The sequence below is a fragment of the Gymnodraco acuticeps genome, unplaced genomic scaffold (genome assembly GCF_902827175.1).
Source record: "Gymnodraco acuticeps unplaced genomic scaffold, fGymAcu1.1, whole genome shotgun sequence".
NCBI lineage: Eukaryota > Metazoa > Chordata > Actinopteri > Perciformes > Bathydraconidae > Gymnodraco > Gymnodraco acuticeps.
Genome location: NW_022990651.1, coordinates 86,255 through 111,558, shown reverse-complemented (window position 1 = coordinate 111,558; position 25,304 = coordinate 86,255). Strand labels below are relative to the sequence as shown.

Here is a 25,304-nt window from a genome sequence, read left to right as displayed (position 1 = left end):
TTCATTTCTGCCGAAGTTACTTAGTATGACTCAATGTAAGCCAACAGCAAAAAGCATTTTTAGGCCCAATTGGGTGACTGACACAGAAGTTGTAGAACAACCATTTGGCCACTATAAAAATGTGTCTTGACAGGAAGTTGATTATGCCGAAGAAAACGTAATGATTTAAATATAGGGCTATTTAAAATCATCAGTCTGGGAGGTTGATGCACCTTAAAAAAATGGTCTGTTGTTTTACAGACGACAAAGGTTGGTTTACAACTGAACCAATACTATATGTACAATTGGTTTCAAAGCCTGTCATTAACCATGCATCCAGTTCTCTTTATACATCCATGAAGTGAATGAGTTGCAATGTGGGTACCCAAAGACCAGTCGCGAACCGTGTCTATCACAACTAGACCTTCTGTAGACACACACACCCCCCTCCACCAACCACCCCCCCCCCCCGGCGTTATAGTGTCCGTCTTGTCACTGAATTGTCGTCTTTCTACCCAGAGACCCAGAACAAGATCTGATTTGTTGCTTTAACACAAAACCACTGAAATGCGTAGTGCATGGTCCGAGAAGGACAAACAAATCAACGTAACACTGTACTATTACAGATCAACAACACAGATACCATTCTCATTTATTCATTTTATATACATTTGATTACATTTTATTTATATAATTAAATCGATTTTTTTGTTTTGTTTTATCTGAGTGTTCCAGGGTATTCTCTGAATACCTTGAAGGCCCTGACGGTTCGCCACTGCCAAAGACCAATCATTGTACCCCATTGTTTGCCTGGGGAACTTAATGAGATAATAGAAACTTTAAAATGAATATTAGCCAACGATAAAGATCGGTTTTTTGGGCACTTCCATAATATTTGAAACAAAGTCAGATATGTTGGAGTAAATCCATTTAACATACGGTTTCCCCTGAAATGAATTCATTTGGGTCTTTTGTTGTTATACAGTAAATAGTGACGTGACTGAGCACTCAAATGTTATTTTACTTTCACAATTTGCTTGTAACTCTTAATTCAGATTTTTGTAATATTACAAGGCAATTTCATTGTAAGTCGATGAAAAAAAAAAAGTATGTTGAAAAGTCTGGGACGTGTTCACTACCTGTTTCCACTTAGCAGCACCTCCGTTTTCTCCCATGTGTCAATGACAACAGGTAGGTGAGTGTGAAACAGGCTGGGGCTCATCGAGTGGATGAATTGACCTTTTGTAAATGTAAGTCGTACCGTAAGAAAAAAAAAAAGCTAATTTCCCTTTCTGTCCATAAAATAATCAACAAGGACCCTCAAAGTTTACTTGATCTTCTTCAATTACCAAACATAATTAAAGGTCTTGCATCGCTGAACGAAGAGATGCCTGGAGAGAAAAATAAGGCTTTTATACACATGGTGAAGATTCCAAAATGCAGTTTCTTAAAAAGGCAAAAGAAAGCAGATAATGATCTGATGGGAATCCGTATTATCATGAAAGTACCAGTGTAGCAGAATTTCTTATTCTATTTATCTTACTTATTTATTGGCATTTCACGAGCAGCTAATGTTGATCTCAAATGTGATTGATGCCATCAAGAAACGTAATCATCCCCGGCCTGAGTCACTTGATGATAACTGAGATTGTTTTTCTCCCTTGTGTGGCCACTGACTCATCCCTGGATGATGAATGCATATCAAACCACATGAAGAAAAACGTGGTGAATCCATCAGCATGGCAAAAAGCTTTCACATTGGCACGTTGGCAGACTGTCTCAAAAGAAAATGCCAAGAGCGTGATGGTGGACGGTCACAAAGAAAACTAACTTTTTACATCTCTGCATGAAGGGTAGAGGTATTTTTGTGTCTCCAATTATTTTTCCTGAGACGTGTTTTGTTAAAAACCCTTATATTCTAACTGTGTAACAAAGAAACCAAGCAGAAAACCCCTCTAAACTGCTTTTGTCGTCCTTTTTTTCCAATTTGAATTCAATTACACAAAACCTCACTTTCTGCCACATGTTTTTTCGTCATCTCTTGATGGAAAAAGTGAAAGGACACACCAGGTGAGAGGAGCCGTAGGCGGGCGATGTCAGAACAGCACGGTGTCTGGTTCGGATTCAGCGGAGCGACTGCTTTGATGCCCCAGGAGTGCCTTAGTGGAGCACTGCATTCTGGGAAGGCTACAGAACGTTGCAGGCTTCAGTATCTTCAACGGAGGGAGAAGGTCTGCGGGTAAAGAGAAATTATCTTTGAGTTCTCCTGATGCGATTTTAATAAATATCTGCATCTCCCACAGATTAATACTCTCAGAGGTTAAGGGTTGAATATTCAATACTTGCTTCTGAAATGTTGGTTAGCTTGCAAAGTTAATTTAAATGAGTGAAAACATGTCCGACCTTTGTGGTAATGTATTATTTAAGCCCAGTTACAAATGTCACCTGGATCAGATAAAACATTGCTAAGTGTTTCAGTAATGGCCTGATAAATGTTCTCTCTACTAAGCATGCCACACTACGACTAAAAGCCACATAATTAAAGTCTACTGGTCTTGTATCCAAAAATTCAACAAAATCATGGCATTTCGATGGTTAATGGTTGAAGGGATACTTTCTACATACTTTTTTTTCTTGTTAATCAGACACTTTTATGCCTCACAGTACTTTGCCATGGCGTATTTTTAAACTGCCACACCTGTAGCGGCCGTATTTCCCCCCAAATAAACTATTTCATTGGATATCTTTCTATTTTGAGATGAGGGACTTGTGCTATGGTATTTATGATGTATTTGTTTAGGCTATCTGGAAAGCAAAGTGCCTTTCTAGCACATTTCATTTCCTAAATCTTCTTCATCCACTAAGAAACATGTCATCCTCTAAGATTAAACGCTGAGGATTTGCCACTAAACTGAAGACACCGTTTAGATGAATAGAGATTAAATCCATATCCATCACCCAGCATATCATTTAGTTTCACTTCCAGCATTGATTTATGAAGTAGACATATGTAGGTATTTCTCACCAGTGTTCATACAAAAACATAACCTGCATATTATCGACGAGAAAATCAAAATTCCTCACCCTCGTGATCTCCAGGCTGAGAGCAGAAATCAGAAGCATCCCACTCATAATTCTCATCAACTGAGGCTTTTCTCCTGGAGAGGTCACAAAACAACACTTAGTATATAAACACAGCTGGGGTGGATGAACACTTTAAAATACAGCATATGAATGATAAAAATCTCTCAATAAAACTATAAAACAGTGTTTGCATATAATTTAGTCTGTTCGTTAATTAATAACGTTTTATATTGTTGTGAAATTCCTTTAATCTTTATTTCTAACATAAATTGACACTTGTTCAACCATAACTTGTATAATTACATTTGACACCAACTACAGAACAATTCTAACAAAAACGATTAAGTCCGTTTCTTTGTAAATCTGTTGAAAATGACCTTGGGTTTGTGAATTGAAACATGAAAATAACAAAGCGCTGTCATTGTTTCCTTTAAAAGAGACTCAAATTGAAAGCTTCATAATAACCACAAGGGACAAATGCAGCGCTACAAGCATTAACCCCCGCATTTTCTTCTACAAAACATTCTCATTGTTCTGGATACCTTTGGTTCAGCTCCAGTATGTGACTGTCCTCTGCGTGCACCTGGCCCTCCTGTATAGTCTCAGGTGAGCTGGGGAGGGTTGGTGAAAGCTGACAGAGGGAAAGACGTCTGTTAGCCGGCTCCATGCTGCCTCGTCCGCTGCTTGCGTAACTGCTGTAGCTTCCTCCTGAGTCTGGCCCACCATCATAGCCCCCAGCCTCCACTTCCAGTGCCTCTTGATAATTATCAACAGGCGGTAAGCATCTGGACGCCTCCTTCATCGCCTCCAAGGAACCCTCTGTGTCCTTAATGGCCTCCTGGTAGTCCATAGGCCATTTGGCAGGAAATATGGACGCCTCTCTTCTTGGCTCGTAGTGGTGAGGCACGTCTGCTCTGCTCCTTGGAGATAAAGCGTCCTCAGCAGGAGGTGACTGGCGGGCAGCTTGGGTAGCAGAAGGAGAATTCGCAGGAGATATGGAGATATTCCTGATCATAGAGCTTTGGGGTTTCGAGAACAGAGTGTCTGGCCGACAGGAAGACACATCAGAACAGTTCTCTTGGCTGAGAGAGTCTACCCACGCATCGGGAGTCAGGAACCTGCTCTCTTTACGTCTCCGTGAGTCAAGGCTCTGACTTCGCCTCTTAGAGTCCAAGAGTTTGGAGCGTTGGGCCGCATCTCTCCAGGGTTCTGGAGTTTGCGGAGAAGGCCTGATTGTACCATCCACCAAAGAAGGACTGCGGCAGGTAAAGCCCCTACTCGCATCTTCGTGCCGAATTCTATGAGTCAGGGAGTGCCCTCTCTGCACGTGAGATGCAATTCTTTCGTGCAGCATGGGCTTTGCAGGCCGCGTCACACACAGTTCCAACTCTGGCTCATCCACACTCATCTCCACACACACTTCTTCACGATCGGGCTCGGGGAATTCTACCTCTGCTTCTGAAGGGTCTGGCACCCCGTCGAGAACCAAATGACATTTTTCTGTATATTTGCTGCAATGGAAAGATGGTGTTGAAAAGCTTCCATGGCTGAGATTGTTCCGTCTCCCTGCCTCAGAGCATGAATCATTCGTTTGCATTTCTAAGACTGTGGATTGTGGTGAATATTCACAGCCCTCGGGTGCTGCCTCAACACTTTCATGTCTCTTGTGCTTTGAGGAGAGAAGTGGGAGAGTTAATCTGCCTTTGGAAAGAGTGCCTGCCTCCTCAGACCAAAGGGGGGCCTGTTTGGTGAAGGGTGGAGCAGCGCGACGGTTTCCGGATTGAAAACAAGAGGGATTCCCGGGGGAAGACGTTCTGAAACAAGTCTGGGTCAGATGAGGAGGAGGAGAGACAAGTTGACGGGGGTCCCAATGCACAGAGGATGAAGAGAAAGGGCTCTGTGGCAGAGAAAACCTGTCTTTGCCGCCCTGGGGGTATCTGTGGGGCAAGGTGCTGCTCTTATATTCCCACAGAAGTTCATTACCATCCGCCTCTATCCCTTCCACATCCGAATACTCCCTCTTCATCTCTCTCATGGAGCCTCTTTCCAGCGTGTACCTCTGGAGCTCCATCTCCAGCCCCTCTCTCTCCTGAGCCAGCTTCAAGCAGCGACTCAAGTTCCCTCTCTCGCGCTCGTGCTCCATTTGGAGAACCAGAGAACTGGCGGTGGTCGTTGGCTGACCGAAGCCTTTTCGGATATGCGGGAGAACTGGAAACGTGGGAGTTATTCGTCTTTCTTGATGAGAAATGGTGGCCAAACTACTGCTTGAGCACAGGCTGCTTAAGTCAGGATCGGGGGTATAACGGTGATGATTGGGAAGGCTCTTGGACATTTCGTACATTTGGTTTGCAGGATTAGCTTGTGCAAAAGGCGGGAGGTCAACAGAGAGCACAAACGCTGGCCGCTTCCTATCTTCCCTCTCCGAGTGCAGCGACAAAGACCGTCGGACTTTAGCTTGGTCGTAACTTCTTCTTTTCTGGTCGTGATTGTTCGCTACGTCATTGTCGTACGATAGGAGTGCGAAACGGCCATCTGGACCGCGAGAGATCATCTCGATTGGCGGAGAAACGGGAAAAGAATGTGTCCGAGTCAGGCGGCCTCGGGTGTAGTTGGACTGGAATTGCTTCTGCTGATGAGGATTCTCAGAGCTAAAGGAGGAACTGTCAGTCTGCGAGAAGGACGAGGAGGTGGTGGGATACAGGATGTTGGCCGGGAGTAGACTTTTCTTCAACACACTGTCTGGACTGCCAGTGCCTGAAGTCTTTCTGTGGGAGAGAGAAAGAGGTGGAGGGAGGGGTGAAAGAAATGTTTTTTTTGGGAAAAAACGGAGGAGTAAGAGGGAGAGAAATAGCGAGCGAGAAAAATAAGATTGAGTGAAAGAGGGGGCGGGAGAGATGTAGACAGAGCGAGACCAAAACAGCAGCAGCAGCAGCAATAGATGACAATGAAGAAGAAAAATATCTGAAAAAGAAAATCACTTAAAGTGGTGGCATTTTCAACATTTTGTTTCATGGGGAAGCAGAGGGAAAGGTCAATGGGAGACGTTATAATGAAATGATAAAGGAGTACTTACATTGATGGGGGGCATTTATAAATGGCAGAAGGGGGCTCTGAAAGGGAGGGAGAGGGATGAGATGACTCATTAAGATGCATCCACACTGACCATGAAGTAAAAACACAATCATCCCTTATAAGAGCACATTAAAAAGGACCGGAGGCCCAGAGGCTTGACCAAAAAGTTAATTACACTCACATTTATCAGCCTCTAATGAGAAATTACCCTAATAAGCAAGTAATGTAAATGACATCGATAACTTTTTTAACTGGATGGACGAGCCGGGACAGGAGGAGCGCCAAAATCCATGCACTGGGGTTTGATTTATATAATGGATTGAAAGTGCCTTCAATATTTTATTGAATAAATGATGATATTCATGATGCAGTTCATCAAAGTGAGTGTCTGCTGAGTCTCTGGGGCAGGGGGGGGGGGGGGGGCGGCGTTTTACCATCCTTCTTCTTTCTGCGCCGGGCGTCCCTCTTGTGGCTGATGAAGCAGGCGGACCCCAGCAGCAAGACGAGTGCCAAACACATGAAGCCCACCCCCCCCAGCACGCCGGCCAGAAGAGGCTCCGGGACGTACTCTAGGAGCTGGGATGTGGCGGGGTAGATCTCCATCCCTGTGGACATTTCATCAGGGATAGTGTTAGAGAAAAAGTCAAAGCAAGCCAAGTGTTACTGTAGTGTCAGCAAATAATATGAACGAAATACAAACTCATTCAATTAAAAAGCTGTTGATGGCTGTAGTAGTAGTGGATAATAAGACAATACAAATGAGTAAGATGCCAAGATATAATTATTCCCTTTCATAAAATATATTATCTCTTATTTAATAACATTCCATACAATGTTAATGAAAGCAATAAAGATAAGGCAAGGCAAGTTTATTTATATATATATTTATATAAGTTAAAAGTGCAGATATATTTATTGCCATTATAAAATATATATATTTAAAAATACATTTATTTAATTTATAATTTGTAATGTTATTAAATTAAATGTATTAAAGAATACATATTTCAGTATACATGTTTAGGCATCTTAGGTTTTGCTCAAATAAAAAAGTTAATTATTTAACATTGTTAACATAACAAAACTTTACATTGATCCAAATATCATTCATTGATAATCTAGACCAGGGGTATTCAACTAAAATTCAACGAGGTCCAGTTAGAGAAAATGTCCCCATGCAAAGGTCCGGAACATCAAAATGTCTAACTTGCTTTATGAATTAGTGTGATATATATTGAAGTAGCCTGCAGCTTAACGTCTGCATGTAATCAACAACTGACTGCCAATCAAATAACGAAAGTACAATTCATAAACAACAATATTTATTGTCAATTAGCATTGAACTATACAGATATACAGTAAATACTGTGGATATGTGTAATGTTCCTCTCGGGCTGCATTTAAAAATAAAATAGAGAAAATAAATAAAATAACTTTTGAAAATATGTGCATCTTAAAAGTGCTTCATTTTAGATAAATAAAATAAAGTTTCCCTTTTTCTTTGTTAACCGTTTCACATCATGACTTAACAGTTTCAGACGATTATAGAACAATATCAGTGTTTACATCATAACAATTGAACAGTTTTAAAGTTTCTCTTTCTTTCCCTCTTATATTGCAGTCCCTCACTCGCTTTTTTTTTAATTCAGTGCGAGAATTGAGCTTGAGCTTGTCCTGCCAGGAGTTTAAATCTGGGCTGAAATGGTGTATACATACATACATACACATGCAGGTGCTCATTGGTTTCAGTGATGCAAACACAGGTAGGTGAAAAAAGAGAGAACTATTCGAAGCAGAAAAAAAACAGCGTAATATACCGTCTGACAAAGGCCTGTGCCATAATGCTTCAATTAACTGCTATTCTTTATAATATACTCAGATCAATAGGAGACAGAGATGTTAAGTTAAAAATCAAGGGTTTTTATTATTATTTACAGCAGGGGTGGGGAACCTTTTTCCTTTCAATTTTTACAACATCCTCCGAGGGTCGTACAAATGATTGAACTCAACCTCTGCTTAAAAAAACTAAAATCACAGCCCATTCATTTGGCCTTTCCTTCATTCTGTGCAAAGAAAAAGCAACCTCTTAATCCAGATATCTCACCATGACTCGCGCATGCATGCATGTGCACTGTGTGTGGCGTGACCACCAAAACAGAAAGATATGGACACAAGATGTGTGCAAATGTATTTAGTATCCTATCCATGTGAACATGATTTAAGTGTGTGGGGGGGGGGGTCCTAACCTCCTCTAGGGGGGTCCGGGGGCATGTTTCCTCGGGAAGATTTTTTTTTAAATATTGAAGTTAAAAGCATCAATCTGGTGCACTTTGAGAGCAACATGAAGAGATCTATGGATACATCTCTCAACACCCATATGAAACAGAACTGTAAGCAGATTTGTCTTTTTGGATATTTTACAAATCACTCCTTTTAAACTCGTGTTGTTTTTAACAACTTTTTTGTTACTGTCATATAGTATTTTATACCCGTTTTTCATTTAGTATCATTAATAACTATAATGATCATATCAAGGTGTGCCTTAACCTCACTGAGCTGAGGTTATTTGAGCCTCTCTTCCAACTGGTTGTAGAAAAGCTCTTTAAATTCGTTAGCATAGCTAGCTAACCAGATGCTAATAACAACAGATCGCCACTGTGCTTAAAACTAAAGACACAGCCACGCAAACACTGCGGCATGTGTACGGCTCCTTATGGGTACTGCAATATTTGAAGGGCTGGAGCGGCGTTCCGGTGCTCTCTGTCAGCACTCCTTTCAGACGAGACACGTGAAGACACGTTACGCTCGTGTTGTGAGTAACCTGTCCTTGGTCAGGAAAAACAGGTACTCGCTTGTTTAATTATTTTTGCGGTCTAGATTTCTTCTTTTTTGAAGTGAGAAGTTGTCCGTCAGTCGGACTGACTCCCCACCCCCAAAACGAAAACTCTGCGGTTCTCCACGAATTACACAAGTCACCCAAATCAGCGTTAAAAAAGCGGGAGGTGTCGAAAAATCCCCTATTAATGTATTGATTATAGCTCCGGGTCCGTATAGGTCGGCGTCTGGGTCCGGATCCGGACCGCGGTCCGCCTGTTGCCGACCCCTGATCTAGACATTTAAATTATTTTTAAGAATACAAATATATTTGTATAGTCTTTTTTTTCAAATCCTCAACATCAAAAAGAAAGACAAAGAAATTAGACATTGCATTTAGTTTGGCATTTCTAGTTTTAAATTAATCTAATCGCCAATCTACATACATGATAACCATTATCAGCCGATCCTAAATCGAGTGAGAGTTATGTTAAACAGTAATCAAACCATCTCTCTGATTGTTGTTAAACTCCTCCTGCAGAACCAGTGGGAATTATAAATGCCTCAGTTTGATATCTCAGTAGCATATCTAATGAAACATTCATTTCACATTCATTTCACATTCACATAAGAAACAGAAAAGACCAGCACATTCCCTCCCTAACTCTATTTAGAAGTTATTAGTGGAGTTATTTCTATCATTCAGGCCTCTAATGGTCAGCATTCCCCTGGAGGCTTGCTCTAATTTCGGTCCAACGCTGGTAACAAAGGGGGGAAAATAAAGAAAAAGAGAGACAAGAATTGGAAAAGTAGACTGAGAGAGGAAGATGGGATTGAAACTGAGGGGTGGGATGAGAATGCGAAGGGGGCAAGGTTGCTTTCGAACACCTACCCATGGTGGAGACATTGACTGATGGACTGGGCTCGCTCAGCAACTCCCCGCGACGAGATAGCAGCCGCAGCTCGTACACACAGTCCTGAGAGATCCACACACACACACAAACACACACACACAGTGGGGAGGACAGAGGATGAAACCACACTTTGTCAACACGGGGACTGTGCCTGCAATGCTAATGAAGTTCATTTGAATTTGTGTAGGCCTATATACGAGAGAAAAAAAGAAGGCAGGGAGAAGAAACGGCAGCAGAGGCATATTGAAAGATGACAGAGAAGTGATGGCTGCCATGTAGTCTGCATAATTGAGAGTCTACAAACATAAAAAAGGCATGGATGTACTGTACAGCCTATAAAAACAAATCTCCAAGGCATTCAACAAGTGGCGTGGACTGATTAGTCTCAGGGGGAACGGTGCGACCGGCTTGTTACCTTGAGCAAACCCGGAACGACTATCTCGCTAACGTTGCCGTCGATGTCCTCGTCCAAGTAGAACCACTCGCCTTGTTCGATGCGTGATTGGAGGAGGAATCCTGTGATCGGAGGTTGAGGAAGGGACCATCTCAGCACGACACCTGCTGAGCTCTGATTAGCTGTGAGCGACGCGGGGGGCTTCAGTTTACTTCTCCTCAGCGGAGGATCTGATGCAGGAGAAGAAAAAAACCTTCAGTTAATCAGCCAGATATATATACACTCGGGCGGAAAAATGTAATTACTGTGGAGGAAATTGCTACTGCCACAGATGTTCCACCTTGGGAGTATGAGAGGAGTAGGGTTGGGGCTGATGTTAGTTATTTAGAGTCTGTTAGGGCCACAATAACCTCAACATGAATATTTGATAGCAGCCTTTGGTTGAGTATGGCACAGACATGCAAAAAGCCATGTCTCAAACATAGGAACAAAACACTGGTATTTAGCCGCTTTCTGGCTGTTGTAATTGTGGGTCTCAATCATTTAATTTAGTCTCTTCTGTAGTTTCTTTATGTCTCTTTAAAGTGGTGTTGTGTCTCTTGGAAGTCATTTTGTGTCTTTTCGAAGTCGTCTTTTGTCTCTATTGTGATTGTTGTTGTCTTTGTAGTTGTTTTGTGTATTTTTCTACTTGATTTGTGTCTCTTTTAAGTGGTTTGTGTCTCTTTGAAGCGGTTTTGTGTCTCTTTGAAGTGGTTTTGTGTCTCTTTGAAGTGGTTTTGTGTCTCTTTGAAGTGGTTTTGTGTCTCTTTGAAGTGGTTTTGTGTCTCTTTGATTATTGATGATTGGTTATTTTTTCTCTCTTTTCATATTTTTCATTGGTTTTTGTAGCCGTTTTGCATCTCTGTAGTTTTGGTGTGGGCAGTTCTTAGTGGTCTTTACATATATATCATTACTACTATTATTATTATAAATACACACTATTATTATTATTTATTACATTACAGATTTTATTGTTATACTCCTGGAAATAATTACTGCACTTTATTCTTTAATCCTAAGTATGTATGCTGCGTGTATTTTGTTGTCTTATGTTGTGATGTTTTGTTTTTGTTTTGATGGCACCCTTGAAAGGGAGAAGCATTTATCTCATTGTACATGTATAATGACATTAAACTATTCTATTCTATTTTACGTTTCTTAGGTGGTCATTTTGAGTCTCTTATCTGTCAGAATGCATCTCTGAATAATATTTCATTGAAAGTCAGAGGGAGGCCTAACACTTTTGTCTTCAAAGTTTTTTCCCTGACCTCCCAGGATATTATGTCTCGGTCGGGAAGCACACTTTGTTCCCAGCGGCAAAATTCTTCAAACTTTGGCATCCACTGCCCTGGCAGACTCTGAACAAACATTTCAAACAGTGCGAACATTTGATCACCCCTGGAAGTCTGTCGACATCTGTAAGATCAGAAATAAACCTTTGAAGATACAATCCACTTCAGGATGACAAATAAAACAGCTACACCAGACATATGAGAGGTTGTATTTGGTCACAGCCCTGGCTTAGAGGCAGTTGCAAACATGGCGTGACAGTGTTAATATGGCGGGAATAATGTTGTACCGTGTTCACCATCTTAATTGTTAAGTTAAGCATGTTAGCATGTCTTTACCCCCAGACCTATATGTTCCCAGGGTAAGTTACTATTTCCCCTAAGCTCATGGCCTTTTTGAAAATAACTTATATTCTCAGCCATGTTTTCTCCCTAGGCAACATTTTTAAATGTACGTTTCAATGGATCACTATTTTGATTTCCCACACCCTCAGCTTTGAGTCTAGTAATGTTATACCCACATTTGTTGCCAAGACCATTTGCTTGACTTTAAGCCTTGATATGTCCACACTTGAGTCAATGCAGTTTGACACTATCCATTTGAATCAACCATCTCTATTCGTCCATTTGTAATTTAAAATGGGAAGACAAACCTAACACATCTCTTACACTAAGGAACATAGGAATGACCCCAGTGCTAGCATATGCTAATGGTCAGGAAACGGGAAATGGTCAGGAAAGCGGTAAAAGGGACCGCTGAGAGAATTTTGGGAAATTCTTTAGTTTTGAAGATGTTTGGTCTTCAAATATTTGAAATGGCAATGATGATGTTGCTGTAAATCATCAACTGTACATTCGTCCTTAGAGGGATAGGAGTGTCTATACCAAAATGTCATGGCAATCCATTCAATAGCTGTTGGGAGATTTCAGTTTGGACCAACAATGCAACATCCCAAAACATATGTTTAGGTTTGTGTTCGTAATGCTATTTGACCAAATTATGTTAAGATGTCAAGATAACTTAAATGAACCAAAAAGTTGTAATTGCAGAGTGGTAATAAGGATCTTTATCTGGGTACAGACGCCAGGTTTTATCTTAAAATACAGCACAGGATATTAACCAAGCTTCCTGTTGGCCTTTGGGCAAGTTACTCAGGTATTCAACTTTAATTAGCTACAGTTGATATAATCTGCTGGCAGCGTTTGGCTTTACAACCGGCAAAACTGATGGTCAGCACTGGGTAAAAATGAACAGCCTGAATATTCTGTGGGTTGTTACTAATAACAAGGATAAATATAAGACCTGATAAGAGATGTGTAAGCTCAGTGAGCATTTTGCAAATCTGCAACTGCGACCGGCATATAATCCTCGGATTTAGAGGAAACTGCAGAATGATACTGACCCAAGGTCCGCATGGTGGTTATCTCGCTGAACGGTCCTGTTCCCATCTTATTCTGGGAAAGGAGGCTGAACTGGTATTCTGTGGCAGGAGACAGGCCCGTCACCTGCAGACTGCTGCCAGAAGACGGGGGCACAGGCACAGAGAACCAGACCTTCTTCCCATCATTAACACTCCTCTCTGAAGTCTTTTTCACCCTGCAAAAAGAGAGAAAAAGTGAGAACAAAAGAGCGGCGGGGAATTCTGGCAGTCTGGTTTTATGAAACATGACAGAAAGTAGGTTTCATTAATCATTCATACTCATCATCAGCTTCAGATTTCAGGGCGAAGACAGCACTGATGTGTCCCTGCTGTTCCACATAGAGCTGGGAACTCAAATTATGGGCAGTTTTATGTTCCTGAGGATTCGGATGTCTCGTTTATACGGAGCAAATTACTTGACCCAGAGGCTAAAATAAAATCTATTCACCTATTTAAACCGGAGGAACTTTAGAAAATTATTAATATCAGTCTGAAAGCTACAACTTTTGAAGATGAAGGCTTTTATAGAAGTTCCGTTCTTTTATGAGAAAATAGAAAAGGCTAGAGTGAAACTCAGGTTAACCTGTGGATGATTGACTGGTCATTATTTCTTAGGCAATTTATGTTACTGCAGGTTATAGTCATAAAGCAATGAACGAGGACAAGGATTTGTTTACACGTGAAATGTGTTGGTGTTTTTTCTCTTCTGCATTAAAAGGTGGGGTAGGTAATTCACTTCAGAAACACTTTTTGTTATATTCCGTGGAATGCTCTTAACATCCCGATAGCAATGAATATATTAAATGCTTTGACAATAAATACATACAAAAATGTCATCTGTGGAAGCCGTCGTACTGTAAAAAGCTAGACCAATTATTTTCACCGGCCCGGCTAAAGTAACTGGATGGCCTACCTGCCTGTCAGCCTTCCATCTGTGCACAAACTTATCTCGTGCCCTCATTGGTCATGTGTGCGTTATTTTTGGCTGCGTACTTTCAAATTCTAGCGCACTCGAGCTGGTGCCTCCATTCTGTACCTACCCTACCTTTAATCGACATAAGTACATGGGTTATATATTTTCAAAAAACCTCTGCTACCATTTTTAGCCTCAATGAGAAAAACTGCCATTGAAATGTTAAAGGGAAAATGCTCACAATATATCTTCTTCGCGTTATTACAGTACAGAAAAAGCGCAAGTGTTGTTTTTCTCCATAAAAGGGATTTTTTCTTTGCACTTTGACTTTTCTTTCATATATGGTATTAACATGTCAGGCTGGCAGAGCGAGAGGAGACTTGAGAGGGCTGTTTATACTGATTGGCTGAAATTATATTTTAAGAAACCTGTGACATCACACTGTACCATTACTCTGGTTTCAGACAGAGGGTGAAAAGAGGTGAATGAAGACCTTTTTGAACATTAAAGTATGTAAACATGTCACAGTAGAGGAACAATATGCATATATCAACCTAAAAATGATCATAATAGTACCCTTTTAAGGAAGACATTATAACTGGACTAAGTACATTTCTTCGGTGCATTGGCTGCAGTTTTATATTTATTTCCTGTACATACCATGACCTTGACTCACTTTTCATACAACACTGTCATATCAAAACTTAACCTTAAAGCAAACATCCTCAATTATTTCAAAGCTAATAGAATAAGCACAGATTCACATATGTCTTCCGCTTTCTTTTTTTCCCTCAGTCACCTCCTATTGTAGCTAGCATGGCCAGTGCATTATGCCCTGCAGCAGCATTTTTTATTGTAGCTGCCAAGAGGTGATAACGGATAAATGAATTCCTCATCCTCGATATCAATAGAGTAATACCGGTGCAACCGATGGCTGCCATGGTTACAGCGAGAGAAGAAAGTGGGAGGCTTTACACCCACCAAACTGAAAATGTCTGTGCTGATCCTCCATCAAAGCCTGCCTCCCAGGAAACGTTGGCCTGCCTCACCCCTGGAGAGACGGACAGAGAGGCAGCCGCATGGGGACTGGTGCCTGTAATGGAGGGAACAGTTGAACGTGCCAGAACTTGAAAGCGCTTAAGTTTAGAGCAGGGGTGTCCAAACTACGGCCCGAGGGCCAAAAGCGGCCTGCGGGACAATATGAATCGGCCCTCAGCAAATTAAAAAAGTATAATGGAATACGGCCCACAAATGAAAATTGAGCTTTTCTTGTATTGTACTTATTAAATATATCTGTAAACATATATTACAGAGAGAGTAGTGTTCATGTGTTAACTTAATAGTAAGCCCAATTACATTTGAAAATATGTTCTAACAAATCTAAATCGATAAGAAAAAAGCCCAATAACTTATATACATAACAAACTTGAAATATACCCTTCATATATATGTAAGGGATGTGCTGCTAACAAATTAAATGAAACTCTCTGGAGAGCTGGGATGTAGGCTGTTTATTGTTCTTAAATCAGATTCAAGTATCAAGCATAATTTACCTACTTTTGATTGATTTTGCTAACTTATAACTGAACTTATGAGGCAATATACTTCACCTCTAGTGAGCGGCCCGGCCCTTCAAATATGTTTCTGTATGTGGTCCTCGGTGAAAAAAGTGTGGACACCCCTGGTTTAGAGGCCGTCTCTAGATTGCCATCAATAGAGGTTCAAACAGAAATCAATTTGAAAAAATAACAAAAATGTCCAGTGACCAGTGACCACTAACCGAGGACAAAGACTTGTGTGACTGCTTTCACCGAGGCTACGCGGTTTGTGGCGCTGCACTCCCATGCCCCCTGGTGGTCTTTAGTGACGGGCTGCAGCAGCAGAGAACCGTTGCGTTCAATGGCGTAAGATGTGCGACGAACCAAGTCCATCTACAAGAACAGAAAGAATATTTACACATGTAAGAAACTCTCTATGTCTCACTAAATACAGTATATCAAATCAAGCCTATCTCCAAATAAATATGTTTAAGATTAACTGAGTTGTCCATTATGTTTCAAGGGAGACTTATTTCCTCAGAGGAAACGGCTGTAGTTTTAAATACGTCAATAATTAAATAATGATTAAATAAACTCCTTGGTTAAGTTTAGTAAAAGATTATGGTTTGGCTTAAGTAGTTTGTTTTCTAAGTTAAGTCAATAAGCAAGTCAATGTTGATTTTTTGTTTCACGCGCGACACGAAACGCAGTCAATGCTCGTGCAAGTGTTCATGGGGATGCTAATAAAGAATAAGAATATGTCTTAAGCATGAAAGTCACACACAATAAAAAAAAATGCAACTGAAAAAAATACAATTCATCAAACAGATAGAAGGTTGTTAAAATTCGACATGGTATAGAATAGATGATGCTTTATCATTATCAAGGTAAATCGAACTTGTTTAATAATGTTGATTCTTCGTCATAATGTCCAACTCTAATATATACTGCTATCAGAAAGTATTAACATCTTAAGTAATAAGCGTTTCTCCTTTTTTGTGTTTTTAATAAAACAATAAGTACCTTATCACTAATTTCATTAAGTAAATTACACAGCATGAACAGCCACTTTGTTAAACTGTTAATTGATTCTGATCCCATTGTCTGTGAGTCATGATTTAAAAGCCTTTATTTCCTGCAGGAAAAGGGGGAGGGGTTAATTTGCTGATTTCCAGAGCTCACTATGTCTGTATTGAGGAAAAGCACTGATTCATTGCCTTGTGAGGCTGCACCAACACAGTGGACAGATGATATTGCAACCACTAGATGGCAGCATTGACAGAATGCTTAGCGTTGGCGTCCGAAGCGTTACAGTGGAATGACAAATTGGCGCAAAATGGCAGTACAACTGAATATGTAGGCAGGGTATAATAATAACAAGTGGGATTTAATCAAATCCTAGGGCAGCAGAGGACGGTTGGCGTCCATCCACTCCTCCCTCTAAACATCCTACGCCAAACACGCTCTTTTAAAAATTCAACACAGTTTTTGCCAATTGACAAACGCTTCCTACATTATATATTGTGTGAGCTACGACGAGCCACTAGCTAACAGTGAAGTTAAGTTTAACATGATTCCTAACTGAGCTCATTGCCCAAACTAACATGTAGAAGAGTCATTCACAGAAATATATTAACATTTTACAAAAAGGAAAGAGACAAGGATTTAGAAAAATACTTTAGACGAATATGAAAATGTTGAACATATATTTGGTATAAACCAAATCAGAACTGAAACAGAAAATAATTTAACCGCTCATAAAGATCATAAGATAAGATAAGAACTTTATTGATCCCAATTTGGGAATTGTTTGTGTTGCAGCAGCATAAAAAGACAATAAATAAACAAGAAAGTAGAAAATATACATGTTGAATTTACAAATGAACAATAACAAGATATAAAGCAAAGTATTATATTTACATAAGTATGTGACATACATCAGGAACATGTTTTATTAAGTGCACAATTCTGTAATCCTTCAGCCTTTAAACACTGCATAGGATGTCCTTGTCAACATGTGCAGGGCCATAAATAAAGCAGGACTGCTTAATTATTGAATAAACTGCACAGGGTAATTTACCTTGCTCCAGGTCACTTTAATTGTGGGGTCCTGGTTTCCTTGACAGGAGATGAGCAGAGTCCGGCCAACCTCCTGTCTGTACTCCTTCTCTGGGGTGACACTGAATGATGGGGGGTCCTTTGAATTTCCAGAAAAACATAGCAGAGAATCAAGGAGATTGCAGCAAAAGCAACAATGGGATTTTAAAAGACTGGATTATCGCCGTTTTGGACGAGATTATCTCAATAACAAAAGGATTAGCAGCACAATTAACTCTCCTAATAATGGGAAACATTGTAGTGAGTGTGAGTTGACTTATATTAATGCCAGGGGGGCTCACGCATCCAAGTGAAAGGTCAATAAAATGTTGTCAGAGTTAAGTTTTTAATTCTGTGTGACGGGTTCATTTATGGCTAATTAACATGTGCATACACTGGAGTAAATGGACAGTTTAGCAGAACTAAAAGGACATATTTGGTTGCAGTTTCTGAGCTTGATGCGTCACATTATGAATTTTAAATGTAGTTATTATCCATTGAGTTAGAGCACACTTACTTGTAGTATTACATCCACTGGCTCAGATGCACCCATAGTGCCATAGCTGTTGTATGGGGTGCAGGTGTACACACCTGCTGTATCGTCATTGACTGTGGTCATGAACAAAGAGCCCAATGGTGTCAAGGACCATCCTGGATACTGAGAGAAATGTACAAGGCTCACAGCACATAACAAAGACGAGCTAGCACACACAAACAGACACTTGAATGATACATGGCAGCAGTACATGAGCAGAGAGCTTAAACAGCCAAAAGGCAGGAAATCTCGTACGCATGAGCTCCTCAGCTGCGCCTGAAGGATTTACAGAAGAATTCGTGAGATCTGCCGTCCTGAAGTGGTTAAGTACTTAATGCCAAACGGGCAGATTATTTCCAAACTTCTCTTAAATGTTGCATTATATAAAGTGAATGAAAACAGCTTTTGATATCTAAAGAACATGAAGGAGATAAAACGGTCTTCTGTTCAAAACAAACGCTTTTTTTGGCAAGGGGCATCCATGATTTATTTGAAGTGTGATATAAAGTGGCATGCTTATGTTGGCAAGCAACTAACAGGCTTGTATATTGTACTTGCCAGTATATTTTTATACAACTAAAGCATACTCTGCTTTATTTATTTGTTCACTCTACTGGAACTATACTTTATGAAATCAACATCATGCTGCATCAGAGAAAATCATTCATTTACACGGAACATTTTGTCAGAAGTAATGCAATTTTCTCAGACTTTTTGTAACCAGTGAAGTTGCCCCCTGCTGGCAATTACAAAGAATGCAGGTTTAAGGCAATCTTGCAATGCCTTCACAGCCCTTAAGTGCTCAAGTACTTAATGCCAAACTGGCCGATTATTTCCAAACTTCGGATTGAAAACTGTACATCATTTATTAATGTTGACACAGCCTTTGCACAAATGTAACTGAAGTAAATGTAAAAGACTGTTCTAATAAAACAGAAACCTGTGACATCACACTGTACCATAAACTCACTAAATATATTTTTACTGAGATATCAATTTGAGTGAGAAATAGCGTAATTTTTTCATAGACTTCTGTACAATAACACTTATTTTTGCAACCATTGGAGTCGACCCCTGCTGGTCATTAGAAATAATGAAGGCTTAAAGCATTACCACAATAGGCACTTTCACACCGGAGTACTTTTCCCAGGAATAGTTCCGATAGTTCCTGGGATTTTGCATTCACACCAAAGATATCTGGAACTAGAACTTTTTTTCGGGAACCTTTTCCCCCCTTTTCAGTCCCTGCTAGAGAGGTGGTACTTTCCTGGGGAGGAAAAGGTTCCAATTTCTGATTGGCTGGGCGAATTGCAAACCACACCCCGTAAAACTCCGAAAAGTGTTATGAAGCCGCCATTTTATTTGCTCGCATTAGCATTATTAGCATTAGCCTAGCGCACCAACGGAGAGAGAATAACTTATGGCAACACAACAGAAAACGTGGGAGCGGTGGAGTGATGAGGAGGTGTCGGCGTTCGGGCGATTTGCTCGGAAGGCTTCAGTAGAAGCAGCTGGGAGTCCCGGCAGCTTCCACTGAAGCCAGTCCCCAACTCCGGGGACTTCCGGCCGGGGACTTCGGGTGGCAGTATACGTCATGAAGTTGTTTGCGGCCTGCCAGTAAACCCAAAGCAGAAGAAGAAGAAGTGACGTCAGCGGCTTCATTTGCGTAATCCTCCCTCAGGGACTTATTCCGGTGTGAACACGATCTACAAGATAGTTCCGGAACTAAAGATTTCCGGGGAACTAAGTTCCGGGAACTATTCCTGGGAAAAGTACTCCGGTGGGAACGCGCCTAATGACTTCATGGCCCTAAAGTGGTACTTAATGCCAAATGGGCAAATCATTTATATCTTCTATTAAATTGTACATGCTCAGCTTTTGCAAGATGAGGTAAAAGATGAAGTGGTCTTCTGTTCGTATTAAAAGAAAAAAATATTATGGACATTTCCTTTAAGATGGATCCCTCAGTTCTTAATATAAATTCTCTGGAGAGCTTCGAAAATCCCTTTTTGATGCATTTGTATTATAAGCCATTACATGTTCTAGTCATTTTTCCCCAATAAGCCGCACCAGAAGGCTGGTGTTGTGCTATGAATGCAAAAGGTTCGCTCTCACTTTAATGAAGTCAAAACTGCCATTATCCTTCCCAGAATGAGGCTGTGAGAAAGTATTAGTGTGTGTATGAGAGCTTGTGACATCCAGTGTGGAATTGCAATAATTGGGAGAATAACAGCCTGACTCCTCCCGCGCATCAGGGAGCACTACAGGAATAGATCACATTTCCTGTGGCGCTGCTCATCCAACGACATGTCCATCGCAATGACACCAAAGTGTCGAGGTAGGGGGGGACAAATGCAGCATGTGGAGGGCAGGGGTGGGTGGTTGGATGGAAAAAAGGGGTTTAAAAGCTGGCACCCTGTGATTATATTTTGAAACAAAAGTATGTTTAAATATGGATTTGCGATCTGAAATGCTGAGGTTAAAAGATCCTGTGGTGCACTACTGAGGAGTACCCCAGCCTCTCATCTACAAAGGTTCCTATACTGTACGCATCGCATCCATCAGAAGAAGCAGAAGATTGAAGTGGAAGTGGGGGAAAGAGAAACGTGAGAGCAAGGGGCAGTAAGGAGTTCCTTGGGGATTGCTTCAAAAGCTTTTAAGATTGCACATCCCTGTCCTTTAAGGAATGACTGTCCAATTGAAAGCATATTTCCAATAGTGGACACTGAAAATGTCCGACTTAAAACGAAAAAAAACGTCTTCGCCCTGCAATAGCAAGAATAAAGTTGCCCTTCTGCTAGTAAGAAAACTTGAGTTGGCCGATTGTTAGAAAAGCTTTTCATGATGAGCTGCTGACAGCGGCTCATAGATGTCCACAGTCAGCAGCGGGGCCTGACATTTCTCTGCTAAAAGAAGATGAATGGATTCATCCTGTAATGTTTGCAGCATCAGGGTTCAATAAACGGAGCGATGTTGTCCGGACAAAAACAAGGGACAGTAAAGGTCGGTCACTGTTATGGCAGCGCTTCTCAATCCGAAATGATCATTTTTATTACCAAGGACAGGTCGAGTGGTTCTCCATCTTTGGTCCAATCCACACGAAGCAGAGGAGGCTGAGCGGCCGATGGACAGGCAACCGTTCCCTTCATACCTGTCGGGAGGTACGATTTCTGGGGCATCGGAAGAGCCTGGGCTGGATCTGAGCAGAGGAAAGACATTTGAATACATCTGTAATTTATACGTACATCGTTTTGTTATGAATTGCTGCTAATTGAGATGACAAAGCTATTTTACACTGTGTTAAAGTCGGCTCAATAAAACAAGTTCTACTCTGGTTAGAAAACTGTTGGAGGAACACTCAAACCAGGTGTTTCAAGTGTATGGGACAGTTAGTTACCGTGACGTCAGCTTTAACTAATGCATTTGAGAAAATAGTTCTGAATATTATCAGAGATGATCCTCACCCAGCATATTGCCTCTCAGAGGAAATGTTATCTGAAAGGGAGTTAAAAAACAACCCTGGACTTTAAATTGTACATTTTAAGTTCCCTCTGTATTTATTTATATAAATGTATTGCCGTGGCAACAAAGTTAACTCAAGTTTAAGAGCAACTTACCAAGAGCTCTACAGGCTAACAATACACAGGTAGTATATAATTATTAGGTACAATATATATATATATAAAATATTTTGCTGAAAAGTAATTAGCAAAATATACCATTCATGTTTTATTCGTAATAACCACTTTGGTTGTAAGTGATTTGTTGAGACTCTTGAGGAATAGAAAAAAGAAAAAGGAAGTATTTGATGTATTACGAGGGCTCATGACTGCAGACTACAGACAGAAACGTACGCTTCACGGTGAGGTTGGCGGAGGCGGTGGGGGGGGTTCAGCAGGCCATTGCTCGGCATGCAGGTGTAGTTCCCAGAATCCTCAGGGATGAGACTGGAGATGAGCAGAGTCCCGTCTACCATGATCTTCACCCGCGACTTCAGAGACCTTGAGAATAGAAAACAGATGGAAATTCTTCGATATGTAAAAAAACCCAGCTGCTGGTGAATAACAGTGAGAGGCAATTCAGCTCCTCCATTCCAGTCAAGGCAAACACTCTCGGTGAGCATCAACAGTGTGGGAGTGTTTTTTTGCTCTTCTTCCTGTGAGTTATTCACCACTGTGTGCAGTGGAGGTTAAGGAAAATTCATTTCATTTCAGTTTGTGGGTAGAAGAGGGCCCACTCATTTTATACATTCTTACATTTACAGAGAAACATGGAGTACTGTACCAGGCTGCAACAACTTACTAATGCTGATAATATGTGGGACGCCTCACAGTCACACATTGCGGCACATTACCATACAGGTCAGATTACTCATGTACTTTTACTGACACCGATAATTCCCCAGACTACTGTTTTTTTCACTTCACATAACAGCAACCTATTTAGCTTCCCTTTAGAATATTTTTATATTACCAGTGAAAAAAAGGACATATGTTAACAAGTCGCTTGCAATGACAAACAAACCAAAAATGATCACCAAGAGTTCTAGGCCCTTTGGTCAATACTGAAATATCTCAACAACCATTACACAGACTGTCATGGTGTGAATTTGACTGTATTATAGCTTTGGTGACTTTCCATCTAGGGCTGCCGTCATAAAGTAAGAGTGACTTGTCTTATAGTGTAGCCAAATATCTACAAAACAAATGACATTAATTATTTGGCTGACTGTGCTAATTAGCAAATGTTAGCATGCTGACACGCTGAACTAGGATGTTATTGTATACATCACATCTGTGTTAGCGTGTTAGCATGCTAACATTAGCATTTAGCTAAAAGGACTATTCTTGGTAAGTACAGACATCAATCCGCAGTTATCAGGACTGTCAATTTAACTAAGTAGTCGTCTAACGTTATTAAACTATATCGGGGTTGCATGACTGACTTCAGCACTACTAACTACAGGTGGACACGTGTTTGCCGTGAAGACGTTTAAGACTCTTATTTAGCCACTTGTTAGCAACCAACACTTTTAAGACACGTTAAAGCTTCCAGTTCACAAGTAGAGTTTTTACGGATGTAAAGTATGTCCTAGAACAAAATGTTAAAAAGTCTTGTAATTGGTTTCCCATCAACCCTATTTCAGGCATCAAACCAAAAGCTCATTCAAATATTCATTGACTTGAACCAGAAGGGCTAAAATGGAAGCTTTTATTGGTTAAAGGACTCATTCCTGCATCAATCCAAAGCCTAAATTATGCTAATAAATCAACTCAATTCAAAAGTTGAAACAGCTAACTCACTGAATTCTGTTTGAGGGTTTATGTTGTTTCCATCATTCATATTTGATCAAATTGAATCCCTGTGTCGTTAAATATACAGAAAATAAAAATGAAATATTCAGCGATTATGACAACATAAATTGCTTAATCTTGAACACAGTAATGCCAATTTTTAAACTAGCTTTTATGGTCAGCTATAGCCAAAAAATACGCCCTTTAAGTCATGACTGTTAACAACTGCTATATTTTCCCTTTACACTGGTGGATCCTTACAGACATCTGATGGCAACAGGTTCCATCTGCAGTCTCTAACTGCGGTGATGTTTATGCAATGTCAAGCCACAATCAAGCACAGCAGATCTGCTGGCGGATATTGAAAGCACCCGCAACAGCCAAAATAACCCCAGAACCCCCTGGTTATGTGAACATCAAGCGTCCCATTCATAACCTATTCCAAACAGGTTGCACATCAACAGGCCTGTTGGAGATTGCAGCAATTAAAACATTTCCCATGAATCTACAATAAAATGGTGAATAACTTTACTCTCTAATAATTCACTTTTTCTGAGCCCACTTCAGGCCCTAGTGTGCCTCGGGTACTCCAAGGCTACAAAATTGCCAAAAAGTGTGTTTGGCAAGCTCTCAAAGAACTTGGCAGCTTCCTGATTGCATTCTGGCTGTGATGCTAGGTCAACAAAAATAAGGCCTGTGGTGTCCTCTTGTACACACAGAGCAGCAACTGAAGAGGGAGAGAGAAAAAACAACTCTGTGGAGAGAAAGTACTGATAGTTGGAGGGACATCTGAAGCATGACTCAGATATATTATCAAAATCCACAGTCATCAGCACTTGGATACATGTTTTAGAAGAGTGTTACAGACCTGTATATCCTCGACCATATGGATAATATTGTCTATCCTGATGTAACATTATTACCAAACCAGCTTAATCTCCGTCAGCTGATTATTTCAAACATTAATATGCGCGTCCACGGCATATATTGCACGAATGTAGGTATCCAGGAAAGCCCAAGGTATCCGTTATAAATTAGTTTTCCACAGCAGGAGAAAATGGACATGAGGCGAGAGAGGGCGTGTCAATTGCTCAAGTCTCACGGTTAATGCATGAGCCCTGTGAAAGAAGCAGGAGGTGTGTGATTTACGGTGAATAATGCACACACTGCAGCTGCTGGATTGTATTTAATGTGATTTCATGAGACAAAGAAGAGAAATGTGATTAATTGAAATTGAATGTGGATGAAGTTTCGCCATCCTCTCCTTTTCCTGGTTATATTTGCATGTTTCTTTTCGAAATAAAAGCTCACTTAAGAAGATTTCAGTTAATTTTCTGTAGATTGATTTATTACAAAATAACAACGGTATAAATGTCAGGCATGGTCTTTCCTTACGTGTTAAAAAACATTATTTGTTCAACTTTAGGCATAAGCATAAAGTATATTCCACAAATATTCCCTCTATCTATGATGATTTACTTTTCATAAGAAAATCTTCCTGTGCCAAGCTTCAAACACAAACCCCCATGAAACTGAGATATCCTTATAAAGCTGAGTAATTGTAGAAAAAAGAACATTTGACAAAAGAGCTTTTTATCCCGCTAACTCAAAGCAGATCAGAATAATCCTTGTGCTGTACTCAGCTGTTAACAGCATTATACGTCAGCTCCAAAAAGCCTCTCAGAAACTTTTCTCCTTGTCAAAATCAGCTGGAGTATTAACCCGAGTGTAATTTGGATGAATTAGTATGTGTGATGGAGAAATGTTCAGGAGGGGAAGTAATGCAAATGAAGCCCTCCACCTGCTCGACTGATCCGAAACCAGCCACAGCTTTTTAAGAGTGTTCAATCGTCTAGTGGATGAATCCTGAACCGCTCTCCACTCACTCTCGCTGCCACTGAGCACTGCTATTGTCAAACCT

At 40.6% G+C, this 25,304-nt stretch overlaps 1 protein-coding gene across 1 annotated transcript in view; it reads right to left on the bottom strand.

Moving 5' to 3' along the window:
- Positions 1-637: 637 nt before the first annotated feature.
- Positions 638-25,304, bottom strand: part of LOC117554885 (protein turtle homolog A-like) — a 61,318-nt gene continuing 36,651 nt past the window's right edge. The window contains 15 exon segments of the mRNA XM_034229454.1: positions 638-2,212; positions 3,064-3,137; positions 3,606-5,828; positions 6,137-6,173; positions 6,570-6,740; positions 9,842-9,926; positions 10,279-10,487; positions 12,989-13,182; positions 14,901-15,012; positions 15,700-15,850; positions 17,538-17,654; positions 18,072-18,212; positions 21,146-21,288; positions 21,944-21,980; positions 21,982-22,090. Of these exon segments, the coding sequence (XP_034085345.1) occupies positions 2,076-2,212; positions 3,064-3,137; positions 3,606-5,828; positions 6,137-6,173; positions 6,570-6,740; positions 9,842-9,926; positions 10,279-10,487; positions 12,989-13,182; positions 14,901-15,012; positions 15,700-15,850; positions 17,538-17,654; positions 18,072-18,212; positions 21,146-21,288; positions 21,944-21,980; positions 21,982-22,090 (3,940 nt within the window). The 3' untranslated portion in view covers positions 638-2,075.